This window comes from Leptodactylus fuscus, chromosome 3 (genome assembly GCF_031893055.1).
Source record: "Leptodactylus fuscus isolate aLepFus1 chromosome 3, aLepFus1.hap2, whole genome shotgun sequence".
NCBI lineage: Eukaryota > Metazoa > Chordata > Amphibia > Anura > Leptodactylidae > Leptodactylus > Leptodactylus fuscus.
The window spans coordinates 146,446,113-146,461,639 of record NC_134267.1 but is presented as its reverse complement, the minus strand read 5'-3'; the positions used below and the strand labels follow the sequence as shown (position 1 = coordinate 146,461,639).

Below are 15,527 nucleotides of genomic sequence, written 5' to 3'. Positions count from 1 at the left end.
AGGACGGCCCATCGTCCTTTTCTGACTGCCAGTGCACGCTATAGACCCAGCGCTACTCTGTAGCCATCTCTACTGTGCAGGCCTCTGATGCTGCTCCCACGCCTGTGCAGTACAGGTGGATTATCAGCTGCACAGAGCAGCTCTGGGCCTATAGTACACAGCGGCAATCAGAAAACAGGGAAGATCCGTCTTGCAAGAAGAAGCCTGGAAGGAAGAGGGGTAAGTATGATGGAGTGATTGGGGGTGTGAGTAGTAGTGACATTGCAATTCTGGAAAAGGGGAAAGGGATCATTGCCGGATAACCAGAAAATATCCTTGGGGTTGTTACATGACATATGGGTAATATACATTTTGATAACTCATTTATTTTAAATATGATTTTTATTGAAAAGAAGAAAACTTTTACAATATAATAAAAAAGCAATTACAAACAGAAGAAGAATCGGCATAAGTCCAAGCAGTAGAATAGGAGTTGTAAGCTGGAACTTCGGGCTGCAACCCAAATACATGGATGACATCTCATCTTATTTAGAAAGTATGTGGGGGAAAGGTGTTTAGATTAGTGTAGGAATTTAATTTTATCCTAGATAACCCCTTTAGCTTGACACATTACTATTGAAAAATATCTAGCATGGCACAAACATTGGTTCTATTGTATGTAAATCAATAAATCCATTTGCACCAGAATCTTAACACAAATGCCAAAATTCTAGTGCAACCAAGGTAGTAAGTCTGCCCCCTTTATTTATTCAGCTTTCAGTCCTCATTGATCAAAATCAACCATTAGCAAAAAGGTAAACATAGTTATGGATCTATTTTATAATATCCTTTTTTGTTGCTCTTTTACTTTTCATGCCCTTTTAACTTTCATAAGCCAATAAATCATCCATATGTTTGTGATCTGCCTGCACCTACATTATATGACGTATGTGCGACCACATTGTTTGCTATATGTGGTTTTTGTACTGGACCACTTAACCCTCCCTATGACATGTAGTGAAGCAGATTGTAAGTTTCTTTTTCAAAGAATATCGTGTCATTGGAGTTAACCTGCCTGGATTTTTTTTTAACGTGTTTTCACTTTTGCTAAGCCGTTAGCAGGTATACAGGCTCAAATTGCTCCAAAATTATTGGAGGTGAAATCATTTATAAGTGGCTTTAGGATTATAGTGGAAGCCAATACAGCTATTCAGATGCCATGTACGGGCTTCTCTGTTTTCAGAGTATGTTAAATCCTTTGCACAGAATAGTTAGAGCTGATTGCATAGCATTACCTTTCAGTCATATGGCTACAAATGGGTTAAGCCGGACATTTTCTTTTTTTTTTTCATCCAGATCCATTACTTTCTTCCATGGTACATATTTGATAGAAAATGCTTACTAGCTGAGACAATAGGGTCCTTCATATCATATTCAGAGTGCAGAAATGTGCCGAGGATTTATTTCCATGATGCTCATTTTCTATTCTGCCTTTTAAGACGCACCCCGGAGGGAATGGAACAAAGGAGACCCGCAGCGTTAAAACTACACCACGCTCTGCACAATGAAGCACAGAGAAGGGATTTTAGCCTGTCATTTTCTAGAGAGGGACTGTGCTTGATACAATTATCTAATGCTTTAAAGTGAGCGGCCCACACATTTATCATGGATTACATCAGTACCTATTAGCAATTATAAAACCTCATATAGGGCAAGTGGCCGGACACCCACTGGGAAAGGATCAACACTACACACTGCTTCACTTAGGGTGGAACTGTCATGGAGAATCTATACAACAATCAGAATAATAAAATCTTCAATTTTAGGACCAGGAATTTGCTTTGTACAACTGTCCAGCACCCTAACAATTAGTGGACTGTCCCAAATTGTATAACTCCAGTCATAGCTGTTTACTAAACATTTTACCATCAACCCCGGCAGGACAAGTGTTAGTTGGCAAGGTAATTGTCTGTAGTTATACATAGCGGAAAAGTTTAGTATGGAGTTCTGAATCTCAAGACAGCATTACTTTCAAAAAGATTACTTTCCATGGATAAATATGCCTTGTTCACACTGGTCTTTCCAGTCCATACTGTTGGACAGCTTCCTAACACTCTAAAAAAAAACCCCTGTTATATATCTTAGGTGTTTTCTACAGTTAAGAGCCTCAAACAAAGCAGAACAATATATAAATGTGGTCCTCAGAATGCAGTTATTCACTTGTGGTCCAGCTATTTGCCAAATGTGAAATCTCCTTTAAGTAAGCATGGGAAGAAGAGCTAGCTCTAAGTCTACGTTCAGACCGAGGTGCAAAATATCTTGCAACCCAGAGGGGCACCCGTTTTCATAGATCCCCATACATATGAGTGTGTAGAGCAGGGATAGGGAACCTTCGGCTCTCCAGCTGCTGTGAAACTACAACTCCCATCATGCTCCATTCACTTTCATGGGAGTTCCAAGAACAGCAGAGCAAGTATGCATGCTGGGAGTTGTAGTTTTGCAACAGCGGGAGAGCCGTACGTTCCCTACCCCTGGTGTAGAGGGATCTGTGAAGATGGCCAAAAATAGATCTGACCTATATTTTGACGGTCCGTGGCAACGGCAAAGTGAATAACCTCCATTCACTGACATTGCAACTATTGCTGTTGTTAAAAGAAAAAAAAAAATGGATGTCACATGGCCATTAATCATGTCATGTCAATGTAGTTTAAGACTACTGGGGAGTGACTGAAAACACAGGTCATAATGAATGGAGGTAAGGACAGTATAATATTTGCATTTCCAGATATAATAATATTTGGATAAAGGGTTTGCTTTGGATAATACTTACAGCTGGATTATGTTCAATAGAGACTCTGGCGCAGATGTGAACATAGCCCAAGGGTGTGTGATATGTCCAGACAGTAAGGCCGGGTTCACACTGGGTTTTTGCACTGCAGCGGCATCCAGTCGCGCACTCCACTCCGGATTAGGCCCATATGAATGGACCTAGTCGGGAGGCAGTGAGTGTCTTCAGGCGGATGTCGCGAGGCGAATCCGCCTGAAAGAATGAGCATCTCGCTTCATTTTCCTACAGCCGGAAAAAAGAACTGACTGGCTCCCATTAATTTCAATGGGAGCTGGGTTTTTTTGGTCAGGATTTTGAGGCGAATTTGGCCTCAAAATCCTGACCAAAAAAACTACGTGTGAACTCAGCCTTACCGTTATAATAAGAAATAATCATTGCCCATTTCAGGACATTACATTTAGCATAAACGTTCTGTGCTATATTACGTAATATACAGATTTTTGCTATTGATTAAACTGCTGTAGCTTGTTCTCACAGAAGACAACAAAATCCGATGAAAAGTCTTTGGAAAAACAGTTTTCAATGACTTTTCATTGGTTTACATTGTCTTGTTCAATGACATATCAGGCTTCAGCAGTTTAACCAATTACAGAAGTTCAGGTTAACTTAGCTGCATCTGTCTGTGGTAACTAGGCCAATACTAAAATTCTTGGTATGAGATGTCAATCATCAACACTATTGTTATTTTGTTGTATTTTAGGATTGACGTTCTTTGGAACCACAGTATAGAATTTGCAGTTGATGAGAAATGTACGACATCTGTATGCTCCTTACTTTTCATTACCATATGTGTGGCTCTTATTCACCTGCAAGGATGGCTAGTTAGGCTTTAGATGAAGCTCTGCAGTCATTTATTAATCAGCCCACCCTTGTGTGTCCCAATCACTTGGCTAATCTCTGCAAAGCATTTCATGTTTTTTATTATCTCTTCTATAAATCTCTTACATTTTCTTTCCTTTCATCTGCTTAATTTCCCTATTGTGTGTTGCCATTTGTCACACACAGCCACATATTCCCCTGTAATTGTGATCTAAAGACTTGTTCGTTACGAAATTCAGAAACCAAATTACATCCAGCTCCTCATTCTTTATAGCTTAGAAGGGTTTGCTTCACACAGTAATAGCTATATTGTACAGAATAATATATAGATGATGAACATAATGTATAGATGAGAAGCTATATAGGGTATGGCTGCATATAGTAAACAGTTGCAGAGGGAGAAGCACGCATTCACACTTGATATGTGTTATTCTTTATTGTTGTTTGTTTCATGCATCACTAAGTTCTACTTAAAGGGTGAGCTTGCATTTTTTCCCTTAGGCTGAGTTCACACAGAGTTTTTTGGTCAGGATTTTGACGCCAAATTTGCCTCAAAATCCTGACCAAAAAGATGGCTCCCATTGATTTCAATGGGAGCTGGTCAGTTCAAACAAACGGCTCCCGGAAAAAAGAACCGACATTCTCATTCTTCAGGCGGATTCCCTCCTCCCGACTAGGCCCGCTCATTGGGCCTAATTCGGAGCGGAGTGCGCGACTGGATGCCAGTGCACTGTATTGGCATCAAGTCGCAGCTACCTGTTTTTTGGTCCGGAAACTGAAGCGCCCTCCACCTCAGTTTCCGGACCAAAAAACCCTGTGTGAACCCTTTTTGTTGCTGCTCTACTTTTTTGAATGAAAATAAAACTCTACTTTTGTTTTGGACTAAACAAACTGGACTTGTGTGACTATGCAACCCCACCTAGCAACCCCAGACCCTGACCAGAAGAAAATGCAGTTCTTATTATTGTGTCTGTACTAACTGCAAAATGCTAAGTAAGGGTCAGTTCACACTAGCTTATGTGTTCCATCCTCATGAGGCCCCCCCAAAACGGAATACAAGCGCAACTGCAAGCGCTGTGCAGTTAAAGTGCACAGACCCCATAGACTATAATGGGGTCCGTGTGCTTGCCGTGCACTGCCCGCACGAATCATTCGTGCGGGCAGTGCGCGGTAAGCACATGGACCCCGTTATAGTCTATCGGGTCCGTGCACTTTAACTACACGGACTTTAACTGCACTTTAAATAGCAACACAAAAACAAGGATACAAAAACGTAGTAGACACTGATGTGTTTGTAATCAGCCTTTAAAAAGGCTATTCATGCACCGTAAATGTTATATTAAACTACCCCCCAGTTTTAAAATAATACTCTAGAAAAGAATGTGATCTTACACATCGTGCACGATGGGCGGGCATTCAGGGTCCCGTCTTCCTCCGGCGCTCGCGAACTGACATTGATAATAAAAAAAAAATGGCCTGGGCGCATGCGCAGTAGCCGTAGTAGAAGCCGCATGCTACTGCGCATGCCCCCAGGCCATTTTTTTTAATCAATGTCAGTTCACGAGTGCCGGAGGAAGACGGGACCCGAGGACATCGGAGGAAGAGTAGGTATGGATGAAGAAGACGGCGGACCCTGAATGCCCGCCCATCGTGCACGATGTGTAAGTAGATCACATTCTTTTTTAGGGTATTATTTTAAAACTGGGGGGTAGTTTAATATAACTTTAGCGGTACCTGAATAGCCTTTTTAAAGGCTATTCACGCATATGTGGGGCTCTATCAGCATGATTTTGCTGATACAGCCCCTTTAATACCATTTTGGGATTGTGGACTGTATTGCAGACTAACACTGACACACAGGTATGAATATGAATAAAGCCTAAAAGACTGGAGTACCACAAATGTTTCTAAGATGCAGTGCTTTTCTCAAATGGCATATAAGAACTGAAAGTTTTCCAAAAAGAGCAGTGAAATGCTTAGCCAGACAAAGATGTCATTGAGAACAGGAAGTGTCAGGATACGTTTCTGAAGGGTAACAATATTACAGGTTGTAGCTACTATTAGATTTCTGGAACTGAGTGTAAGAGGCCTAAAAAGTGGGCAGAGTACAAGAGCAGAAACTGAAATTCTGCTAGCAGAAAAAGGAACCCATTGAAGTCAATGGGAGGCTTTTTTTTTCAGCCCTGAAATTCAGCACCAAATTCAGCACTATTTTCCTCCGTGTAAATAGACCCTAAGGGAAATTTTTTTTTTTTTTTTTTCCAGGTGAAGCTAAATAATTCTAGAGGTGCCATAAATGACTTGCCACAATGGTATGTTTAGCAGCAATTTCCATGGGTCAGTTGATATTATCAAATGTTTTGGTATGGACAATTAAGCTTGTGGCGCCTGACATTGAATTACAAATAATAAACAGATCATAAGAGCATAAATGTGATAGATCTGATAAAATACATTTGTTTTGTTTTTTTTGTCTCATTGCTCTTGTGCTGTCAGGTTTTCTTTCTTTTTACCTGTTTTGATGTCTGTGTATGGGAACAGCAAACCGGCAGAGGTATGCGCTTTCACATGGAATAAATAGCAACCTGTAGGAAAGCTTACACTTTTTTTAGTTGGTAGTGAGTTATAATGTTAAATATTATTGTATATTTGTATTGTTTATGTGCACGTAGTTGTGTAACTATCCTTAACAGTAACCTTCAGACATGATCAGCAGAGCTCTGGGACCCGAGTTTGGTGGCAGTATCGGTATAATGTTCTTTTTGGCTAATGTATGTGGAAGTGCTCTTTACATTCTTGGCCTGGTAGAGACCATTGTGGCCATGTTTGGGATCTCAGCAGGTAAGCCTGAGATGAAATATACTTCTTATTTTCACATGTGTACACATTATTATTGATTCCAGATATGAAGGCATTTTCACAAGCTTTAGTAATTACAATATGCAGTTTCTTCTATTTCTGAGCCACATGAGTGGTATAATTTCTGGCCTGAAGGACTGGTAAGAATCTCATTGTTCCTTAGTAGCAAGAACTCTTGCCCAGAATGTTATTTTTGAACGTGTTGCTATTCCCTTAGGGACAGCAAGGGTCTCCTACTTAAAGAGATGAAACAAGTCTCATTCTCTGTATAATTCTGGGTTTGATCAGACATTTTGCTTCTCCCAGCTCTCTCCTTCTCTTGTTGCGAGCTCCTTTTACTGGGCCCCTGATGCTCTTCAATTTGCATGAGCAGGAAAGTCTCCCTGAAGTGAAATCTGGAAAGTTGCTGCTGCTGCTGCCGGTGCTCATCAGTGATTCCTCTGCCTTGATGAAGACGCATGAGATAAACACACTCTCTGCTTCTCTTCCCCCGAGACACAAGTACAGAGCGCTCTGATCTGCTCTCGGAAATCACCGCTCGCTGTCCCTTCTTAAAAATGTTGTTTACTCCTAATTTTCCACTCATTTCACGCCAATCTAGAGATGGACGATTCGCAATCATGAATATGATGCTGAGATGGAAGCTGCAACGGTCCTGTCACTGTCAGAAAGAGCATTGTTCTTTAACGCTTTCTGCACTGGCTTGTATTGTTGCTTCGTTTAGGTTTTTATCCACTTACATATACCATGAGTTCTTGCAAAGTAAAGGACAACAAGGCCACACTGCTGTACTTCTATGCTGAACTGCAAATCTTTATGTAACTATTGTTAAATACATCTGTCCGGCTGTTTGCTATGTCAGTAATGTGATGAAAGGGATTTTCCTATACTAGATGATGATGTACATTAGGCTACGCATACAAGGGGTTGTCAATATTAGATTAGTTTGGTCTGGTCTCGGTATCCCTATTTCTTTTCTGGTCTGAGCATCTGATGCACAGACAATGAAGCAGGTAGCATACATCTTTGTTCTGTGTTGTGGTCACACTAGGTACTGCAGGTCAGCTCCCATCCAGCCACTACACAGAGAACAGAACTGTCTGCTTCCTTCTCCATTCTTTGTGTATCAGCTGCTGAGAACAGCTGATTTGTATAGATACAGACTGTTGGACCTTCACTCATATGATATTAGTAACCTAGGATAGGTCATTAATACTTTTGGCCCAGAAATCCCTTTGATTAGACAAAAGTGGAAAATTGAAGCTATACCGACCAAATGGATGGAAAAAACCATTTTGGGGCAGTGTTTGCATAAAAGCCATTACTTTTATTGCACCATTCACAGAGTTATCCGTGCAAAATTAGAACTGTTGCAAAGTATAGGCTATATCATAATTTTCTAGTAGATGAAGGTCCAGCTGTCAGCACATCCATTATCCCAAAGATGATGAATTGTCTCTTCAAAGTTTTTCCCTGGCATAGCCTGCAATGGTATGTTCAAGAAAAGACAGCCCTGCTTTAGTCTGTGAATGGAACCATATTGCACTTCCTTTCACAGTTGTTGGGCAAGGAATGCTGATGTACAGGGAACAACTCTAATTCTTAAACTGACTAGAATACTTTATATAGCTGTTGGTTGTCAACTATTCCTTTCCACCCCTTCATGCTCATGCAGGCTAAGAATGCATGTGTTCTTGATGTGGAGAGGTAAGTAAGTAGCTGCCAGACTCGCCTGGCAGTGGTTCATCTCCTCCAGAACAAAAAGATTAGTCATGTTGAAATCCCATAGTCTGATCCTTCTTTCCCTTGACATCTGCTGTCAGTGGAAAGTCAAGACATCCCCATATACATTAGATAGTCACCTGCTCCCATCTAAATTAACAGGTTCAGTCAACATTCATGTAATGTATATGGTCAGCTTATTCCCCTGTATTCAATATTTTTATTTACTAGATTCAGAGAAAAAAGTCCCTGTTAGGATAGCAGATGCAGTTCTGAGCCAATAGTGAGTACCAGCACTAAACACACTGATCAAAATGACAAACACTGTACTGAGCGTCCAGCACTCCCCGGGCCGCACCAACTCCAACCCCACATGGTGTTCACCAGAGCTCCAGATGGTGGGGATGGACTTGGCGGCACTGCTGGCAGAGTGGTACGGGACGGGGAATGCTGGACATACAGTGCACCAAAAATCACAGCAAAAACCAGAAACTGGGTACTCTTATCAGCAGATCTTCAGAGAAGCGGTGCAGGTCCAAAGAACCAGAAGGCAGCAGCAGGTGGTAGCAGAGAGCCACAGTGTAGTTGTCCAATCCGAGTCATCAACATGAGGGCAGTATAGTACAGAGGGTAATCCAGAGGGTAGGTCAAGCAAGCCGAATCGGTAACAGAAGAGCAGAGCAGCACAAAATCAGGTTCGGGGAGCAGAGGTCTAAAGGCAAGCTGGGGTTATAAACAGGAGCAGGCATAGTACACAAATCAGCAGGCAAAGCCAGAGTCAGAGGTCAAAGCAGGGGTCAGAAACGAGGCAATCGGACAAGAGGAGAGAAAACACTATCAGGAACTACAGGAGAAAAACTGAATAACCAGCGGTGGTCCAGAACACAGAGCCCATCTTAAATAGGCTTCGGCCTGCTGCCAGGCCTAAATTACCTGGTCTAGCTCAGGAGGAGACCGGCAACCCCTGCACATTGCGGCGGAGGTTCCAGTCTGCCTCCTGAGAGGCAGGTAACCGAGTACACAAAGAGGAGAGGGCTGGCAATCTCTGCACAGCATTGCAGAGGCTCTGGCCCTACTCGTAACAGTTCCACGAAGTTAATCCTAGATTAAACTACTAGAGAGTAATAATGAATAGTTCCCATATTACTGTACATTGACATTATTTTTGTTATTCTGTAATGAGTTAATGAGAATATAAGTATTAGACAGGCTGAGGTTAGGATTTGGGGGTCAGACTTTGTATTGTTATAGGATGTTTTATACATTACATGTACATGACTTTTATAACTAATGATGACAAAATGTAATTTCCAGGTGATGGTGGAAAAAGTGGAGCCCATGTTTTGCCACAGAGCTATTGGTATGAATTCCTCTATGGCACTGTTCTGCTTTTCCTGTGTCTTTTGGTTTGCCTGGTTGGTGCCAGTATATATGCCAAGGCCACCTTTCTCATTTTCATCGTCGTCATGGTGGTTCTGATCACTGTCTTCATCAGCTTTTTTGCTGTTAAAGAGAAGGTTGTTCCCATCATTACTACTGAGTCTAATGGCACCTTTTTCAGCAATGGAACATTTACTGGCTTCAAACTGTCCACACTCAAGGACAATGTATATCGTAAGTATCTATTCTAATTACACAGCAAACTGTTTTGGGGTATGTTCCTTATATTTTGGACTGATGATATTCAAGAACAAAGTGTCATGCAAAAAGTGACCACAGTTCCCCAATAGTAAAACCTAAAATGGTGCTTGAATATAACGTGGCTCCTTTTTGCAGCAATTTAAGAACATGAGACATTTAGGATTATATTGATTCTCATTTTGCGTTTCATAACTGTACTTTGTCCTTGTGCACTTGGGAGCCACTGTACTGTAATACTGCATAGTTACAGCAAGAGAAGCACACATAGTAAGATCATTGCTGAAGGATAGGTAAACCTATGAAGTTTCTCTGTAGTAAACTAATGAAATTAAAGCACAGGAATCAAGGATAACAGCTATTGTAGGATTGACTACATTACAACTCACACACACAAAAAAGTTGAGATGCACACAGTGACATCGCAACATTAAAAAAATAATGAAAAAGGGTTTTCGCCCTGTGGTTTTATTTTGAAAAAATAAACAAAATACAGCCTTAGCTTCAAGCAAAAAAATGCAAACACAAACCTGCCCAGCTGAGCTCTAACTAAAGGCGGGTTCACACCTGCGCTGTCTCCGCTTTAACCAATCCGGTGGGTTTCCGCCTTCTGCCCTGAGAAACTGGACAGGGGATCAGTTTTCAAACCCATTCACTTGATTGGGTTTGCAAAGTGACCGCCTTTGTGCGTCTTCTGTCTCTCCGCAGCAAAACCGTTTTTTTTCAGCCGGGCACAAAGTAGGACTTGCAGGATTTTGTGTCCGGTTAAAAAAACGGTTTTGCTGCGGAGAGGCAGAAGACTCATACAGGTGGGCATTCTGTAAACCCATTCAAGTGTGTGGGTTTTAAAACTGTCCACTGGGTTTCTGTCCCCTGTCCAGTTTCTCAGGGCAGAAGAAGGAAACCCGCTGGACTGGCTAAAGCGGAGATCGGGCACAAATGTGAACCCCCTAAGCAAAACTTTCCCTGGATGATCACCATACATAGGTGAGGATCCTTGGGGGAGACATATTGACTTTCCAGCACGCTTTCTGTCACCTTCTAACACATCATGTAATATTAATGTACAAAGTGATGTCACAGCCTAAGAAGAGAATAACCAGTGATGCCACATAGAGAAAATGTACATAGAATAGATGCAGCAAACAACCAGTTTGTACAATGTTCATATATTCAGGTGAACCAAAGATTATAATGAGGTTCTTAATTTCTCAGAAGCTCCTTCATAAATGTGAATACCGTTTTCCTTTTTCCAGCACAATCCATTTCATTCTCATAGCCACATCTGATTAAATGCTTTGACCAGGCACACTGCTGTACGTGCACCATCTCCAGCCTCTGTATGGCATTTGTGGAACAAAGAACCAAATCTCATTTCCCTGATGAATCTTACATTATGACAGTGTAAAGGTCAGGAGAAAATGAAATTAAAGGAGTCCACTGAGGGATTCTGGCAAGAAGTGGAAAGATTCAGTAATCATCAATTTGTTACAAAGAAAAGGCTGATATCACTTATCCTAAGAGCCATCTTGACCTGTAGAATAAGGACATCCTTTGGAACAAAAAGCTATGAATGTATATTCAGAGCGACATGGCAGGAAATACCTTTCAGTTCACATTTGGCTTATTCTTTCCCGCTGGTTCCTATTTCACAGTGAAAGCTCTCAGTCATGCCACAGTGACTCAAATCAGTGTTGCAAAAGACAATGTTCACCGTAGACTTAAGTGGCACGTATTTCCTCAATAGCAGCAAATGGCAGTTTAATCATATTCTGCAGCAGAAAAGTGTAAAGTTGGATAAGTGTATGACATTTACAAGACACACAAGTACGGTACCTACAAGTGCTGTTGGTGGCAAGTACTATAAATCCTGCAGATCACGGGATTGAAGTATCACAATCTGTTGGATAACACTGATCTGTACTGTTTTCAGAAAGTATATTTTTGCAGTTATTCTAAGGCCCCTTCCACACGACTGTGTGCTCATTCAGTGTTCTGTCTGGGTTTTTTGCAGATAGCTTACTATTTTTTTTTATTTTTTTTCTTTAATTAAATTGTCTTTGTAGTATGGGAGGAAATCCATGCAAACTCCTTGCAGATGTTGCCCTTAGCAGGATTTGAACGAAGGACTTCAGTGCTACAAGGCTGCAGTGCTAACCACTGAGCCACCGTACTGCCCCCTGACCTGTTTATTTTTGTCGGACCATGCACATGATCCTGTATTACACGGTTCCGTGCATGGGCTGACAGTCAAATTCCTGCCAAGTTTTGCGCCTGTGCTTCCTCGACCACTGTTCATTGAATGAATGAGGTCATGGAAGAAAGGGCGGCACATAGATGACATTCAGTAACAACCAGCGGACCGCACAAGGTCATGTGCAATTAGCCTTACACTAAGGACCCACATAGTGAAAGCAGTTAATAAAATAAAACAAAAAAACACAACTTACGGTAAATGCATCACATTTTTTTCACAGCGTTTTTCATTGAGTTTTTGCTAAATGTTTCTGTTTGTTTATGAATATATAGGGAAAAAGCTAACAATTGCACAGGTAAAATTAGTATGCTCGTATTTCAGAAAGTTTTTTTTGTCTGTAATTTGTGGACAAGATTAATGAAATCTCATGGAAGGCCTCGTTGCGGAATCGCAGCTTTTTTTGTTGCAGATTTTGTTGTGGTTTTTTGAGCCAAAGCCAGGAGTGGATTGAGTAGAAGGGAGAAGTATAAGAACTTCCTATAGATTTCCCTTTCCATTTGTAGCCATTCTTGGCTTTGGCTCAAAAAACTGCAGCAAAATCTGCTACAAAAAAAAAGCTGCGTTTCAGCAACGTGGGACCTCAGTCTTAAACACAGTTGTTTTTTTTTTTTTTTTTTTTTCTACAATGCCTTTCTGGAGCAACCAGAAATGCTGCGTTTCTGCAACTTGGGGCCTTAGCTTAAAGAAGATTTTACATCAGATAAAGGAATATTCTTTTTACATACTTTTATAGCATATCCAAAGGATATTCCATAAATATCTGATAGATGTAGGTTTCACCTCTGGGACCCACATCTATTTTGAGAACTGATGTCTCTGGCCCCATCTAAGTGGCTTATGGTCACAAATATCCAGCCTACTAGTGAAATAAGTGATGGCTGGGCTTACAGAAACAGTCCAATGTGCTATTATACTGTTTCTGTAACTCCTGTAGATGTGGGAGGTGCCATAAATGTCAGAAAGTTGTGCGGCCCACCTCTAGAAACATTTCTTTAAATACAAATAATTGAAAAAAATGCATAGTGTTATTCTTGGTTTTTCTAACCATGGGGAGTCTTTGTTCTTGATTGGTTGCCAATGGATAAAACCATGAGAACTTTGGGTTTCTGACAAGAACAAGACCATAGAAAGTTCCCACTCCCAGTTATGGTTTTCTTAGTGTGGCTGGATTATCATGCATGTAGTGTCCCTGTCTTATAACCTTTCCACAATGAACACGTCAAGGCTGAGTTTGTGACAAGTCCCAAACCATAGTTACGGTCATATCCATTGGCAAACGTTCAAGACAGAAGATGATACAATTAGAGAAAATTTTAAATTATTATTTATATTTGCAAAAATGTTTAACTTTCACTTGTCTACATATTTAAACATGGTTATGTTAATGGAAAGAAACATCTTTTAGCTGAGTGGTTTCTGTTCAGGCTGTGTTAAAAGGGTGGCAGGATGGATTAGAGAGTGTACATGGCTATACTAATTCTAGAAGATGGTGGTCCAGCTGAGAAAAGAGGTTGTGTGACTTCACCATCTCCAGGTATTAGCACAGCCATTATCAGTGCACCATAAATCCTGTCAGACTGATACACAGCCTGAACAAAAAGCACTGTTAGCCCCACGTTGCAAAAACGCAGAATTCTTGCTGCTGTGGAAACGGTGTGGCAAAAATTACTGCATGTAAGGGTAAGTTCACACAGGGATTTTTGTGCCAGATTTTGACATGGAGGCCACCTCAGAAACCAGTACAAAAAACGGCTAGCTGCAACTGGATGCCAGTGCAGTGTACTGGCAACAGTTGCGGCATTCCGATCCGGATTAGGCCCAAATGAATGGGCCTAGTCGGGAGGGAGTGCTCATGCCGAGCAACACTGCAGCGGATTTCGCCGTGGAATCCGTGGAAAGAAATGGCAGGTCGCTTCTTTTTTCCGCGAACAGCAGAAAACTTCTAGCAGAAAAAAGAAGGGAGCGGCTCCCATTGAATTCAATGGGAGGCGTTTTTTGGAGCCGTATTCTGAGGCGGATTCCACGTCAAAATCCGTCCCAAAACCCCCTGTGTGAACTTACCCTTACAGTACCTGCATAGTACATGAGATTCTGGTTAATACCATCCACACACTGCAGACAAAATCTGCTGTAGTTTCAAAAACTCCCCATTTTTCAAAATCGCAGCGTCAATTCTACCAACGGAACTGTTGGCGTTTTCCCTATAGGTTTAATGATTAACTAAATTCACTGTGAAAAACTCAACAAAAATGCTATGAAAAACGTGCTAAAAAATGTGATGCATTTCCACTGCCTTTTTTCCTGCAGCATTTTTTAGCTCCATTTAGTTACGTGGGACCATAGCCTTAAGGCCTACCCTTACCCTGCCCTCTAGCAGCAAGGAAACTGCAGGACAGGTTTTACATAGAGAAGAGTAGACTCAGCCGTTTTATTTTTTTATTTTTTACAAAAATACCTCTGATCTCCTGTATCCTGCTCAGAGGGTGATGGTTTTAGGTCAGGTACCTCTTTAAGCTATATTATAAAGTAGAATAGTTTGAGTTCTCTACAAAGATGTAGGCCTGGTCAAGGTCCTCTCAGTAGTTCCATGCTCCTTTCTTTATCTGTATCTCAATCATCTATACCTAATCTTTTTATTATAGCCCAGTATGCCAGAGACTACACTACAGGAAGAATGATGAGCTTCACCATAGTCTTTGCCGTCATGTTCAATGGTTGCACTGGGATTATGGCGGGATCAAACATGTCAGGTAAGGGGAATTTGTCTTCATTCTCTGCACATTTAATGAGCATAACATTCAGTCACTATGGACAGGATTCAATCTGCATAGTAGTCCTGTTTTATCATTGGAAATCTTAGTTAACATTGACATATTTGCACAAAGACAAGACTATAAAATAGGTATATTAGTTGGTCAAATGTAATCTATTAGGTCATATTATTTTATTTACCAGTAAATAATAAAAGTACAACTAGTCATGTTAAGAGGACTTTTTCTTGCTGTTATTTTCTTTGGTGCTGTAAGAAAATGACCCTGTAGAAAATTATTTTGCTATGCTGCATTCTCCTTTTTGTTCCCAGGAGATCTGAAAAACCCAAGTTACTCTATACCCAGAGGAACCATCACTGCCGTGATCTTCACCTACATAATCTACAATCTGCTGGCCCTGATCATCAGTTGTACATGTGACAGGTAGGAGGCAGTCTCACAGAAACCTTAAGCAATGGAATTCTCCGAAATTATATTGTACTAGAGGGAGGACCCGGCTTCGCACGGGTATATTACATTTTATGTTTGTGTAGTGGCCCCATAAGAAATGTCCAATTTTGCACTGGTGTATTCTGTATGTGGTTTGTGTGTATGTCCATAAGTGTCATGTGAATATGTGTATCTCATTTTGGAT

At 41.0% G+C, this 15,527-nt stretch overlaps 1 protein-coding gene across 1 annotated transcript in view; it reads left to right on the top strand.

Annotated features, from left to right (window-relative positions):
• The window catches only part of LOC142197863 (solute carrier family 12 member 9-like), a 212,154-nt gene that overhangs the window by 40,134 nt on the left and 156,493 nt on the right, over window positions 1–15,527 (top strand). Inside the window, exons 3-6 of the mRNA XM_075268511.1 lie at window positions 6,350–6,487; window positions 9,542–9,841; window positions 14,765–14,872; window positions 15,205–15,316. Coding sequence (XP_075124612.1) covers window positions 6,350–6,487; window positions 9,542–9,841; window positions 14,765–14,872; window positions 15,205–15,316 — 658 coding nt within the window. The remainder of the gene's footprint in view (window positions 1–6,349; window positions 6,488–9,541; window positions 9,842–14,764; window positions 14,873–15,204; window positions 15,317–15,527) is intronic.